Source organism: Ananas comosus, linkage group 6 (genome assembly GCF_001540865.1).
Source record: "Ananas comosus cultivar F153 linkage group 6, ASM154086v1, whole genome shotgun sequence".
Classification (NCBI taxonomy): Eukaryota; Viridiplantae; Streptophyta; class Magnoliopsida; order Poales; family Bromeliaceae; genus Ananas; species Ananas comosus.
The window spans coordinates 12,013,535-12,027,660 of record NC_033626.1 but is presented as its reverse complement, the minus strand read 5'-3'; the positions used below and the strand labels follow the sequence as shown (position 1 = coordinate 12,027,660).

The following is a 14,126-nucleotide window of genomic DNA, read 5'->3' as shown; positions in this document are numbered from 1 at the left end:
ATTTTAAGCTGAGGGTATGCCCTTGCGGAAAACTAAAACGAATTTCTAAGCATACATATATCGTATACCGCTGTAACACACCAATACTGGGGATCATATTACATAAAAGTAATCATATAAGTCCAAACGTAATCAAAGAGAGGCTATTTCTTTTCACCCCCCCATTCACAAGGTGGCTCGCTTGCCTGACGATATGAGCGATTCCAGGGTTTCAATTGTCGGGCTGATTACACGCATTACAGAATCCAAATTTAGAAATGGAAAAAAAAGAGTTTTCTCAAGGAAAAGTTAATACAACGAATAAAAAAAAAAAAAACTTCTACATTATCTCGAGTACCTCAACCTGCCACCGACAGGGAAGGGGTCAAACCTTCCACAACCGAAAATCAAGACAATCTGCATTTAAAAGGGAGTCATGATCCATTATGAAGCCTCCTCAATATCTTGCACTAGAAAACGCCAAACCCTAACATACAACTACTAAAACGAACGAGCCTCTTCAATATCTAGCAGTTGAAAACGCCAAACCCTAACATACACCTACCAAAAGCAATGAACTAACACGGTCAGAACTAGCTTGATACTGTGCAATATGAAGAGGACAAAGCTAGAAGCGGAAGAAGCACACCCATATTTCCCTCAAGTATACAAGGGTGCAGAGAAGACCAAGTGTACAAGCACGCCATGCTTCTTCGACTTAAACATCCTTTCAAAGTTTACTTTCTGCTGCCAGTTCCGATACGCGGCTTTCCTTTCACCTCAGATTCCTGTAGTGAACAGAGAACATGGGTTGCAAGATAATTCAGATTTTATTTAAAGAAAAAAAGGCTTCCAAGAATCTCACTCATAGCCTTGAGTTGGAGAAAAACAACATTTACAAGTGTAACAGATCCAACATCTTAAGTTCGTACCGCAAGCTATATTTGTTGGCTCTCATTATTGCAAAATATCAGAGTTAAAACTAACCTGTGGCGTATGAAGATAGATATACGTCTTTGCAGTAGCCGGATTATGATTCTCAGCACCCTTGCTCCAGTCATAGCACACCTGAAAATTTTATCGCAGAGAAATTTATTCTCAATTGTGTGTATGTAAGCTTCTGCTCACACAGGCATACAAGTCAGGCCTAATAGTTTTATTAGAAGACACAAAAGAAGAAAATTTTGTTTACCAAAACAAACAATCTACAAATCACGGGTGAAGTGAACCCTTATTTACAGCTATTTTACAGTATAATAGCCTTAGAGGCAACACCATTTAGTAAGAACATCTCTAAGAATCTAGCCACTAACATATATTAAGCCAACATGTAGGTAAAAAGTTCAAAACAGAAGTACAAGTATAAAAACAGACATGTACATTAGAAACATGTACTGGAAGAAAGGATCCTAGAAAAGCAGAAATTGCACGTCCAAGAAGTAAGACCCACCGCATAGGCAAATATTGAACCATCTTGGTTGAATGTACTGCAGGGGATAGGATGAGGACACCTAGCCATAGCCTGTAAAAAGTACAGTATGGTCAGTAAAATTAATAAAACATATCAAGCGGCATAAAATGAAGGGTCACACTATCCATTAAATTAAATATCATAGTCAAAGGTCAACCAAACATGTCAAAGTTCAACCACGCGCAAACAAGTCAATCCCAGAAGATGCTTCACGGAACAGGTAGCTATCATTGCATGCATGTCATAATAATAAATAATGATGTTTCCCATGCATCTCATACTAATAAATAATGATGTTTAATGTATAAAATTCTAGTACTCAAGCACAAATGAGCACTTCCTTTCTGTGTCATTTCATACATTTACACTATCTCCAGTCTACATTCAGCACCCTCTTAAGCAGAATTCAAAAGCAGGAATGGAAGGAAGAAATAACACAGATGTGTAAAACAAAATAGAGCTTTCAAAGAACCATAACATGCACAACAACTCATATCGGTGGAGATATGAATAATAAGAAACAAATCTATTAATATAGAGCACATAAAAGTTGAATTCTACTGTGAAAATCCTACTGTCCTAATAATACCTTAAGTCTTTGTTTACTGTCTTTGTCCCAGAAGTTGAAAGCTCCATCTGATCCTGCAGTGGCAAACGTGCCATGCACCTACACAAATAAAGGAACAGCAGAAGCATAAGTTAATCTGAAAAAGTCCCTTACACTTAAAAACTAAGATTAGTATCTTACAGGATGAAAGTTCAATGAGTTCACAGAGTAAATCTCAGTGCCTTCTCTGTGGCATTTGAATGTAAAGTTTTTACTCTGTTGTGCATCATCCAAATGGTGGACGCCGACTCTTCCTTCTATAGAGCCCACCTTGACAAGAAAAAGATGAAAGGTAAAGTGATATGTACTTCAAGAGGTAAATAAACTGCAAAAGGAAACACCATGTAAAATTAGCTTGCATTAATTGAAACAACAGGTAAGTTTCAACTATATAAACAGATTACTTTGCATTAAAAATTGAGTTAGAATAATTTCAGAAGTACTAAGCCTCTGTTTCCGAAGATGGGGCATCCGAATCGACGATCTATACCATAAATATGATCCACCACTTGTGAATTTTGTAGGAAGCAAAAATTTGCGATTTTTCATGATTATTTACCTAGTGATCAAGTGGCCTCAAATACACCTTGTATCTACCCTTGAAAATTGTTGGTTCTGAGACCACGTGAACAATAGGTAAATTAAAAAAAAAACCAAGTTTGGTTCCTAGGATGTTCACATGCTATAGATCATGTTTAGTGGCTTCGATCATCAATTCGGATGCCCTGTCATCGGAAATGACATAAAAATGGTACTTCTAAAAGTACTCTAACTCAACTCTTGTATTAAAATTTGTTTGCATTACAACTTCCAAAGGATATGAAACATTTATGGAGATACCCAAAAACTGTATAAAGCATCTATTCCTTGAGTCAGTGTCTTCAACTGAAGTCAGTGTTTTCAACTGTATAAAGCATCTATTTCATTTATTCAACTGAAGTCAGTGTTTTCCACCAAACAAAAAAAAAAGAAAAGAAAAGAAAAGAGAATTCATTGAAACAAAGCCATAATGATCCATAGCAGACAAATGAAATCCATGCCCACATAAAAAATGCAAATGTCACTCCAAATTACGATTAAAAAAAATGCAGCAGAATAACAAAAAGTGAAAATATGTAAATAAAAGAATATAGCATTACCAGAAAACCTTGTTGATCAGGAAATGCAGCAAGGCATCGTGTCTGGTACTTCAGAGGTGACTGAATTCTCTTGAACTCTGTCTGTTGGCAGTCGATATATATATAAAATAAAAAATAAAAAAAAACTATCAACTATCAAAACTTCAACAAATTTAAATATATGGTCTAATTAGAAAAAAGGGAAAAAAATTTGTTTAGTACTGGGCCTGCATATGCGTACATACTCTTGGCTGCATCAAAAGACACCTTGATAATGGCATTTACGCCATCGAGCCCATATTACAACAACTAAAATACAAGTGAAGTGGCAGCCTTGAATCGCAGGATCCCAAGATTGTGGAATCTTGAGAGCCAAAAGAACATGCAGTGTTGCACCAACGTTTGGTGAAGATTTCAACGATTTTAATTTGAGAGACACAACTCACAATGGTGCAAACATATTCTCTAATGCGGAGCACGACTATTAACTCGCAATAGCCAATAGTCAGCTGGTGTTAGATAAATCACCTGAGGATTTTGCAAATTGTAAACTATCAGCTGTCGATCTGCCGTCCCAACAACCATAAGAGGATACCGGACCGTCATAGCATAGCAACGCTCAGGGAGCTGCTGTGTATGAACAGGCTGTGGTTGTCTAGTATCCCAGTACCTAGATGTGAGGTAGACAAATATGGAAAGTAAGTTCACAGATAGTTTACATGGAAAACTACCAATGATACTACAGATGTACGGTAAAAATATAAAAGGAAGAACAACAAAATGAAAAGCATTTAAAATAGGCTTCAAAATATGAAACCCTACAAGCAACATGATTTCATAATCAATATTGTGTAAATGAAAGCAACTAAAGTACAGCACAGAGTAGACAATAACGACTAACTAACACTGTCCTCAAAGGATCCAGAAATTTCAGATCAAATTTAAGATATCTTAATAAGCAAAATAAAGCACAAATAGCCAATCTATCTCCTCTTTATCTCCACAACCCAAAGACTGTCAATGGTGAATTTTTTTTATAAATAATCCTATCGATTTTTATAATTATAAAATAATTTTTTTAAAAAAAATAATTATAAAAATAGACCTCTAAATGCAGTGAATGATTCACCGCATTCATAACTTCTCATTAGGAGTAGAAAAAGAATAAAAACGGTGAACCATTCACCGCTTTTACCATCGTAGAAATATAAAAAGAAGTGAGAAAAAGAAAAAAAGCGGTCAATGGTTCACCGCTTTTAAAAGCGGTGAACCATTCACCGCTTTTATAGGACCATATTTATAAATAAAAATTTAACAGGTCTATGTTTAGAATAAAATTTTAGGAGAAGACTATTGCACTAAAAAACCCGTCATGGTAGATAGTCTTATAATGGATAGTATAAACAATCATTTTTCATACTAAGATATACCTTACTTATAAGACAACAACACTAGTAGCATTGGAACATCAAATTATAGCCACTGTTTACTGTAACAATGACAAGAAAGCATTTCTCATACATCATGATATCCCAAAGTGTTAGATGGCTCGATTCTAAAAAGATATTTCACCAAATGGTTTCCACCTCTTTAACAGAAAATAGAAAATATAAGCCCACGAAACAAGGGTGCACATTGCTTCTCAACTTCACATTATTCAAGGAAATTCAGGTCCATTGAGAAATGAAAAATGAGATGAGCAAAAGGAAGAAATTAAAGAAATTAATAAAGCATTTCTCACTTCAATGTTTTATCCCAGCTGCCTGTAACAAGAAGATTCATTTGGGGGATCCAAGCAAGCTCCTTAACAGGTGCATCATGAGCAGCCACTGTAGCAGGCTGCCCACCAGTCATTAATGGCCACATCTTGACGGTCTTGTCACAGCCTCCAGAAAACACAGTCATCCCATCATCCTTCCAAGTCGAGCATAGAACCTGCGGCAGAAAACCACCAATCAGCAAATAAGAAACATCAGACACACAAAAATCCGAAATAACAAACATCACAACAAACCGGATGTTCATGTGAAATTGATGCTTTCGGCTGACTGCTCCCAGAAAGAATCTCCCAGCATCTAACCTATATCCCGTGGAAACAAAAGGGTATGCACAAGACGTTAATGTCATAACAAATAGATAAAGTCATAGAACATTAGTACTTAAAATTTGCTATATTCAAAGCCTGCGAGTAGAAGACCTGATTATCCCAAGAAGTAGCCGCCAGGAAATTTCCTTTTGGGCTGAAACTAAGGCTCGAGACAGAATCACTAGGAGAGGGCAGAACCTGCATTCAAGTGAAACATCATGTCACTGTATAATTATGCTGAGCATAGGTGTAAAAACATTGCCGAAATGAGGAACAAAATAGGAATTGCTCAGTAAACAGTACATAATTTCGGTAATGGGGAATCCTTACCTCAAAAGATTTGTTTGGATTCGGGTTTGCGGCTCCTGTACTCAGACCGGAAAGATTCGCCATTGCTTTTTCCTACCAATCCTAGATAATAAAAAGAGTTGCGATAAAAAATTGGACAATACACATTAATAAGCGTGCCGAATAAAATCAATTTCCTTAAAAGGGAAGACGAAATCCCATCCCTAATTTCTTTCCTCGATAAAGTATAGGTAAAATACTCATACAAAAAGTAATGCACTAACTTTTTGTGCGGAACTGCAGAGAAAATCAACAAGATTGAAGAGTATTACTCATAAAACAAGCCAAGAATCGCTTAATTGGGGAAATGCACACGCACGCTCAAATCAAATCATCGAGAAGTGTTTCATAAGAAAGTAAATTGCAAGTCAGATTGATCTAAGTTCAAAAAAGACTCCAAATAAACCCTAACGACTTTACCACAAAACCCGAAGCAAGAAATGGCAAAAGGGATACAACCAGGAGTAGAAGGGGGGCGACCAAACCCTAGCAAGGAGATAAGGTGGGGCCGTGGACCTCCCCCAATCACGGCACCAGCCCTAACAATCGCCTTGTGCCCCCTAGAGAGAGAGAGAGAGAGAGAGAGAGAGAGAGTTACCTCAGCGGAGAGTGGAGAAAACGAAGACGACGTAGACAGAGAATGAAGGGAAGAGAGAGATTAATGGAGCTCAGGAGAGAGTGGGAGACGCGAGGGGAGCTCGAAAGGTGTTCGACGAAATGGGACACAGAAAAAGAAGGGGGGGAGGGATTTATAGGGAGAAGGTTTCGGTGGAGCCACGAAGAAACGTCGATTCATCGGACGGTCCCGAATGTAGAGACACTGGAACAGTGGAGATCGACGGCTGATGTGCCATCGCTACACGTTACACGTGTGCGTGGGATCTACGCTGGTTGAGAAAAGCGTTTGTTAAGCTAAAATCGGCGACGGCTTCTGATTGCCTGCCGATTTCTGGTTTCGGGAAAGGGGTGAAAGTGATATGTTAGGAAAGTAGACAACTTAAAATGATTTTCTTTTTTTTGTAAACATACTCTGATTTATTTTACATCAAATATATTTTTAATTAATTTATAATAGAATTTTTTGAACTGGAGTCGAATTAAATTTTATTAAAATTTGATTTCAGAACAAAGAGATGATAATAAAAATATTTTACAAAAAGACATTCCGATGATAGCAAATCATCTTATCTTGCCAAGATGATTTGCAAGTTTTGAGCAGCCAAATGGACCGACAAAAGAAAATTAAATTTTGGAAAAACTTCAAACACCCCCAATGTGGTTTCACTTTTTCTCACTTTAGTACCCTATGGTTTAGAGTGTATCAAGTTAGTACCTGTGGTTTTGCACTTTTTCACTTTAGCACCCTGTGGTTTCAAGTGTATCAAGTTAGTACCCTGTGGTTTTGCACTTTATCACTTTAGTACCCTGTGGGTTGTGGTTTCGCACTTTATCACTTTAGTACCTTGTGGTTTAAAAATCACAGGGTACTAATTTGATTCAAAAATAAAATCATAGGGTACTAACTTGATACAAAAATAAAACCACAATACTAATTTGATGCACTTTAAACCACAGGTACTAAAGTGATAAAATGAGAAACCACAGGGTACTAACTTAATACACTTTAAACCACAGAGTACTAAAATAAAAAAGTGCAAAACCACAGGAGGGATTTTTGAAGTTTTCCCTTAAATTTTCCAAAACTTCGAGTGCTATGTTTGATAATTAAAACTTGAAAAAACTTCAGAAACCTCCAATGTGGTTTTGCACTTTTTCATTTTATACCCTATGGTTTAAATTGTACTAAGTTAATGCCCTGTGTTTTCACACTTTCTCATTTTAGTACCCTGTGGTTTAAAGTGTATCAAGTTAGTACTCCGTGATTTTATTTTTGTATCAAATTAATACCCTATGGTTTTATTTTTGTATCAAGTTAGTACCCTGTAGTTTTATTTTTCTCCAAATGAAATATTAAACTACAGGGTACTAAAGTGAGAAAGTGCGAAACCACAGGGTACTAACTTGATACACTTTAAACCAAATGGTACTAAAGTGAGAAAGTGCGAAACCACAGGGTACTAACTTGTAGGGGTGGAAACGAGCCGAGCTCGAGCGAGCTTATGTCAGCTCAAATTCGGCTTGAAATTAATTTCGAGCCTAAATCTAGGCTCAAGCTCGGNTACTAACTTGATATACTTTAAACCACGGTATACAAAAGTGAGAAATTGCGAAACTACGATGGGGGGTTTTCGAAGTTTTTTCTTAAAACTTTTATAAATTTTATAATTTTAGTATTGGTGCGAAGTAAGATTCGAAGTTGGCCCATTATAAGCATCCCTCCGGACGAGCCACTTTACAAACTGGGCTGCTCGTTGCATAAAAGCCCAATATAATCGTTATTAAACTTCGTAACGTTTCCATCGTCTTCTTCTTCTTCCTCGGAACTTCTATATAAACCCTAGCGTAAAATAGTAATTCCCCTCTCCTCTCTCCTCTCTTTCTCTCTTTGGTATTTGGACGAGCATCTAAAACCCTCGCAAACCCTAGGAACTTCCATAATCCATGGCGACGAAGAAGCGCAAGGTCGATCAGGAGGACGATCTCCTCTCCGCTCCCAACCACCATGATTCCTCCGACCACAAGACCCCGCGCCAAACTCTGTACTTCCCCATCCCCGACGACGCGCCCGCGGCGGCGGGGGACGGCGACGGCGACGGCGACGACTACGCCGGCGCTGAGGAGGAGGACGAGGACCTGGGGAAGCTCCTGGAGCCGTTCCCGCGGGAACAGCTCATCTCCCTCCTCCGCTCCGCCGCGGCGCGCGACCCCCGTACGCTCGACGAGATCCTGAGCGCCGCCGACGCCGATCCCGCCCACCGCAAGCTCTTCGTCCACGGCCTTGGGTGGGAGACCACCTCCGAGGGGCTCCGCGCTGCGTTCGCCCGATACGGCGAGATCGAGGATTGCCGCGTCATCGTCGACAAGCCCTCCGGCCGATCGAAGGGCTACGGCTTCGTCCAGTTCCGCCACCGGAGCTCCGCGAGCCGCGCCCTCCGCGAACCCCAGAAGCTCATCGACAACCGCATGACCGCGTGCCAGCTCGCCTCCACCGGACCCACCCCCCACGGTCACCAGCAACATAACCCTAGCCCCAATCCTCTCCCGAACCCTAGCCATAGCCCTAACCCTAACCCTAATCCTAGCACTACCTACTCGGACAACCTTCCCAGGAAGATCTACGTCGCGAACGTCCATGCCGACATTGATGGCACTCGTCTCTACAACTTCTTCGCGAAGTTTGGCGAGATCGAGGAGGGCCCCTTAGGGTTTGATCGCCAAACAGGTAAGGCCAAGGGCTTCGCGCTCTTCGTGTACAAGACATTGGAGGGCGCGCAAAAAGCCCTTGAGGAGCCTATCAAGAACTTTGAAGGCCACTTGCTCCAATGCCAGAGGGCGACCGATGGTAGGAACAAGGCGGCGTCAGGCCCTATGATAAACCCCTCTGGTAATGAGGTAGTAGCTGCTATGAACATGCCACAGAGCATCGCAGCTTACAACGGCGTAGTCGGCATGGGTGGTATGACCCCTGACATGGGATTGGCCCAGCAAACTGCGTTGTTGAACCAGGGTTTTTTGGGGATGGGTGCTCCCCAAGCCTTTGTGCAGGGGATGCAACCGAATGCGGCAATGCTCGCCATGCTGGCGGCGGCCGGGCAGAATCCGGCTGCTTTTGGCTTCAATCCAGCGGTGCTTGCGTCGCTGAACCCTGCTTTTGCTGCTGCTGCATTGGGTGCTGGGGCCCAGCCAACTATGGCACCTTCCGCTGTTACGCAGACATCACCAATTCAGGGTTTAGGGGTTGGGAGCATTGGTTACCAGACTGCAGGGTTTCAGGGAGGACCTCCTGGGTTTCAGGGCCCTTCTGTCTTGCAAGGGCCTCCGGGGTTTCAGGGTCCTCCTGGATACCAAGGCACTACGCCGGTGACTCAGCAGGGAGGAGCTGCTGGCACCGCCGGTGTTGCTCCTTATCAGGCCGGACCTGCGGGGCAGGCCCAGATGCCAAGACCGCCTATTGGACATATGGGTGGCTATGGGCAACAACATTAGGTATAAGAGTTTTGACACTTGTTTTTTTCTTGCTGATATTCTTACTTGTTTCGAGTGTTTAAAAGATTCTTGATACTTATATCTATTGTCTTCTAGCTTCTCAATTGCCTTGCTGGTCGGGTTTCCCTCCGTTTTTAGTTCGATATTGCGACCGTGATTTACTTAAGCGGTTTAGAGATCAGATGGCTTTTGAATCCGTAATCAAGCTCGGGTTGTTGAGGAATGCGCTGCAAAAGTTATTTGGAAAAGAACTTTTTGTGATATGGTTTTTGTCGAATTTTATGGTTGTATTGTTTTGCGTTTTAGCCGTTAGCTGTGCTTTTTATAGCTGTGTTGCCGTTTTCTTGTAACAGATATTGCTATAGTTGTCTCTAGTGGTTTTCGTACATGGTGCTTTGGCTTTTCTTTTTGTGTCGATGGTTTTCATTGGTGGCTAATACATTGTTTACATTGTTGAGGTTTAACAAATTGTTGCCTTTGTCATGATTTTGTCGCAATTATTTCGAAACTAGTATTCTCTTGGTAAATTCAAACGTCACATTATTATTAATTTCTATACTCTTTCACTTTCCAGAAAGATGTCTCCTTTAAGTATACACGACAAGTATGTCGTTTACATGACTGACTTCTTTATTTCTGAAGAACCAACAAAATGCATTCAGCTGGATCTTGTTGATGTCTTAATGGAAGTTGCTATTGAAAGATTGTTGCATATGAGTTCAAATTGCTACTATAAAAGTATTCTTTCGGTTTAATGTGTTTATCTTCAAATTACTAAATGATTATAGATTTTATGCTGATTGCCTGATTTCCCTACTGTTCGATATTCCTTCCTTTTTTTAGCATGATATTGTGATTATGGTTAATTCATGTGATTCAGAGATCAGATGGCTTTTGAATCTGTAGCGACTTCCTTCCTTGACATTAGTTTCCTTTGCTGGTTTTATTTTTCCCTTCTGGTTTTTGTTTAATTGCACCTGTGCTTAATGGTGTTGGCATATAGATCAGATGGCTTTTCAATCTGTGTTGGCTCTAGAGATGTTGAGTAAGCCTTTAGGAGCCTTATAATATCGAAAAGGAACTTTTCGTAATATATTTATATCTTATTACAGATGTACAGTTTTATCGCATATTGGATTTTATCTTGCTCTTTTAATGGTTGATAACTAGTCACCTTCAGATGTTCTTTTTGACAAAATTTTTAAATCCATTTTGGGCCCCACAAGCACCACATAGAGCAATCCTCTAACTATGTGACAACAATTGCAAAGATTAAGATAGCTGCATGAAGGACGATGCTCCTACCAGTTGAGCTAGCAGTCAGGTACTAGTAAACTTTAGATCTTATTTAGTTGGCTTTTTAGTTATAATTGAATTTGTATCTTCTAAGGGCAGCAATGAGAAGACTATCTTATCGCCAGCAAATAACAATAGAGTTGGCGGGAGGCCCTTACAGATTTAACTACTGCGCATGCATGCAGCGCAAAATAGAGACGACAAGTTAGTCTTAACCGACCGAAATCAATTGATGCACATTGATTTATTTTAGAGCTACTGTTTTGATCGACTCTGCCTGAGCTGCAGCTTGAACTGCATTCTTGTGCAGCCGCGGTGGCTTTGTTGTTATGGACTTCCATTAGTCAGAATTTTTCTATATATTTTGTTCATGGCTACATGCATTGTAGGTAATTTATAAACAACAAAAATGCCACTACCGTCATTTCTCATTCACGGACCAAATTGCGTCAACTTAACCGTGGGCCTTCTTATATAGTCAACCTTGTATCGATCATTGCAAAGCTAACAGTTTGTGCACTTGTGTGTGAAAGGGAGATGTTGTCCATTTTCAATAATTAGGTCTTGTTTATGCTATATAGCAACAACTAAATTATTAGTTTTTGTTTATGCTACATTTATCAAGATGGGATTTTAACTCTTCTTTTCTATAGTTTTGGATTTTGCACAGTTCCTTTGTATTTTGTATATTGGCCATCCCCACTTTGGTATCAGTTTTAGATCAGTTGAGAACTAATTATATATTGCATCAGTATATACGATTAAGCCAAAGCTATGGGTATGTGTCATATATTCATTTTTTGATTGAGATGATGTTTGAAATAGTTCAATTCAAATCTGAACTGATTGTCTTATTATATCAATTTCTTTTAGACTCTATGTTAAGATTCTATATAGATATGACAGTATTCAGCCATATGCATCCTTTATTTTCGTTGTTTGTACTTAGCTCAAAACTAGCAGGCATGTGCTACTGACAAGCAGTAAGAGAACATTTGTGCTTTTTGAGGACATTACCCCTTGAACCTTATTTATGGAAAATAGCTGTGCTCTCTCCTTCAGCCATCCTTACGCAAAGATTGATGTTACACCCGTTTAACATTATTATATGCTGCATTCTAGAGATTATACAACCATGGTTGTCTCCAGATGTTTCTGATTCTTTGAAGTTGGCAAGGTTATCAGATATTTATCTTCTGAAACATAATAAATCTGTTGGCAATTGTCTTAGTTGCCTTCATAAATCATTCTCACGTGTGACATTACTAGCATCTGTTAAAGATCTTAAGCTTTAAACCATGTTCTTGTAGAATGATATTTACTGGTACCAGGTGCACATTATATACACGTTAAAAAAAAAAAAAAAGTATTCCTACTTGTACATCGTGGCATGCTCTATTTCACCTTAATATTTCTTTGCAATGCTACTCTCAAAGGTCTGATCTTGTAACTGTAAGGTAGTTCGCATTCTACCTGTGGTACTAGACTTTGCATGTATGTAAGCATTGTGGTTAGCTAATATACTACTGTTAAACTAGAATAATTAGTAATTCATGGATGTCACTACACTCGTTCATAATCTATGCTTGTTCAGGTATGCTTTACTTTTCCGTTGTTGTCCTCATTGATGGTAGCCTATGTTTGTTACTCTAGCATTGTTATTATTTGCATCAAAATGCTTGCTACTTTCATAGTGTAAATGAATACTAAAATAAGTTTCGACCTGCATTATTGATTGGCAACTTGGCTACCAGTCTTTCTAGAGATCTTTGTCAAAAGTTTAATTTTTTGATAAGCATTGAAGTACTTTTATTGTCTTGGGAGATGATATCCTTGTCGAGGTTTTGTTACACATTGGCTATGAGTTTTTCCTCCCTAGTACCATTCAACTTTTGCAGTTTATTTATCAATCTTAGCAATTTCTATCTTAAGAGATGAATATGTGAATTCTCTATGAATCAGGTTCGGAAATTTGAGGGCTCTCTCATTCGTTGTCTCGTTGCTACGCTTGATTTAAGGGCGTGTGAGACCCCAGATAATAAATTACTAATAGCTACATTCGCTCTCTTTTTTTTATAAATTTTTTTTTTTCGGTTTGAGGGAAAAGTTTGTTGGTAAATTTTATTTCCTAAGCTTCGCAGAGGGCCCAACTGAAAAATTATGGAGGACCCAGTAAAGTAGCCATTAGAAGTCCATAAGGCCCGTTGGACCAAGTCCACGCTCTTAAAATGAGTAGGTGAAGTACGAAATTGTGCCTCTGTTTCGTTTTTTTCATTAAGTCTGTAGGTCCCATCTTAGAAACTATTCTATACCAGGATTATTTTTTTACTGTACTGTTGAGAATGCTCCGTTAATAATAACGCCCTATTAATAAACACTCAAGTGGAGTTTCAAACTTTTGACCTCATGGATTGACATCTAGGTAGTTAACACTAATGATCTTGCATTTCCGAGGGACTAAAACAACTAAACCATACCGTGGGATAAGGGTGAGTTTAGATTCGCCATTTAACATTTATCTTTTATTAAATTAAGGGGCAGAGTTTGTGATTTTCATATATAATCATTTTTTCGCTATGTGCTGAGCTGAGCTAAAGTTTGCCCACGCTTTAGTGGCAGGTACCACATCTTTCTTCTAGAAAGGAATGGCGAGCTAAAGTTTGATGGATTTCAAATCTTCGATTCAATCTGCTTAATTAACGGATAAATCCAGCGCTGAATAAAACTGGTGGCGGTGTTAACGAGCGGGAGGATCGCCACTCTGACTCGGTCTTTGGCTTTGTGGTTGCATCGGTGATCGCAGGTAACCTCTCACCACTCTAAAAACTAAAGTGCGAGAGAATAAAATAGATACAAATGTACGGTGACCCCCTCATTATATGCTCTTCTCAAGTTGCCCCATCATTTGTTTTTTAATGGAAATATCTTACTAGTCTTTTGTCTCATGAGTGATTTTAGTTACACTATATTAGAATTTTTTAAATACAAAAAAAAAAAATCTGATTTTTTTTTTGCATAATTAAAAATATTTTATGCGTATAATATATTTTGCACCTCTCGCTTGAATTTTTAGTATTAAAAATATAATAATAGTTGATAAGATAAGACTAGTGG

General features: G+C 39.1%; 2 protein-coding genes across 4 annotated transcripts; one reads left to right on the top strand and one right to left on the bottom strand.

Annotated features, from left to right (window-relative positions):
- On the bottom strand, positions 77-6,350 carry LOC109711639 (protein RAE1). 3 transcript variants are annotated; one of them, XR_002216654.1, is made up of 13 exons: positions 6,208-6,350; positions 5,592-5,672; positions 5,373-5,459; positions 5,190-5,255; positions 4,917-5,110; positions 3,704-3,845; positions 3,197-3,277; positions 2,199-2,327; positions 2,040-2,117; positions 1,430-1,501; positions 967-1,047; positions 629-767; positions 77-540 (listed from the first exon to the last, which is right to left on the bottom strand). XR_002216654.1 is itself a non-coding variant. In XM_020234783.1 (12 exons), the coding sequence occupies exons 2-12, from the start codon at positions 5,652-5,654 to the stop codon at positions 717-719; spliced, it is 1,044 nt and encodes a 347-aa protein (XP_020090372.1). In that variant the 5' UTR covers positions 5,655-5,672; positions 6,208-6,350; the 3' UTR covers positions 77-716. The 3 variants fall into 3 exon arrangements, 2 of the variants coding, with proteins under 2 accessions (XP_020090372.1, XP_020090373.1); XM_020234783.1 differs by having other exon boundaries at positions 77-767; XM_020234784.1 differs by having other exon boundaries at positions 77-767; positions 5,592-5,663.
- LOC109711532 (UBP1-associated protein 2B-like) lies at positions 8,036-10,471 on the top strand. Its single transcript, XM_020234641.1, has 2 exons — positions 8,036-9,716; positions 9,813-10,471. Exon 1 carries the CDS (start codon positions 8,172-8,174, stop codon positions 9,714-9,716), a length of 1,545 nt encoding a protein of 514 aa, XP_020090230.1. The 5' UTR covers positions 8,036-8,171; the 3' UTR covers positions 9,813-10,471.

Excerpts from the sequence above, each read along its gene's own strand:
- LOC109711639 (XM_020234783.1), bottom strand. The coding sequence starts at position 5,654 with ATGGCGAATCTTTCCGGTCTGAGTACAGGAGCCGCAAACCCGAATCCA. Across the intron at positions 3,278-3,703 it reads ACAATTTGCAAAATCCTCAG|ACAGAGTTCAAGAGAATTCA; the intron begins GTGATTTATCTA and ends GACTGCCAACAG. Across the intron at positions 2,118-2,198 it reads ACTCATTGAACTTTCATCCT|GTGCATGGCACGTTTGCCAC; the intron begins GTAAGATACTAA and ends TTATTTGTGTAG.
- LOC109711532 (XM_020234641.1), top strand. The coding sequence starts at position 8,172 with ATGGCGACGAAGAAGCGCAAGGTCGATCAGGAGGACGATCTCCTCTCC.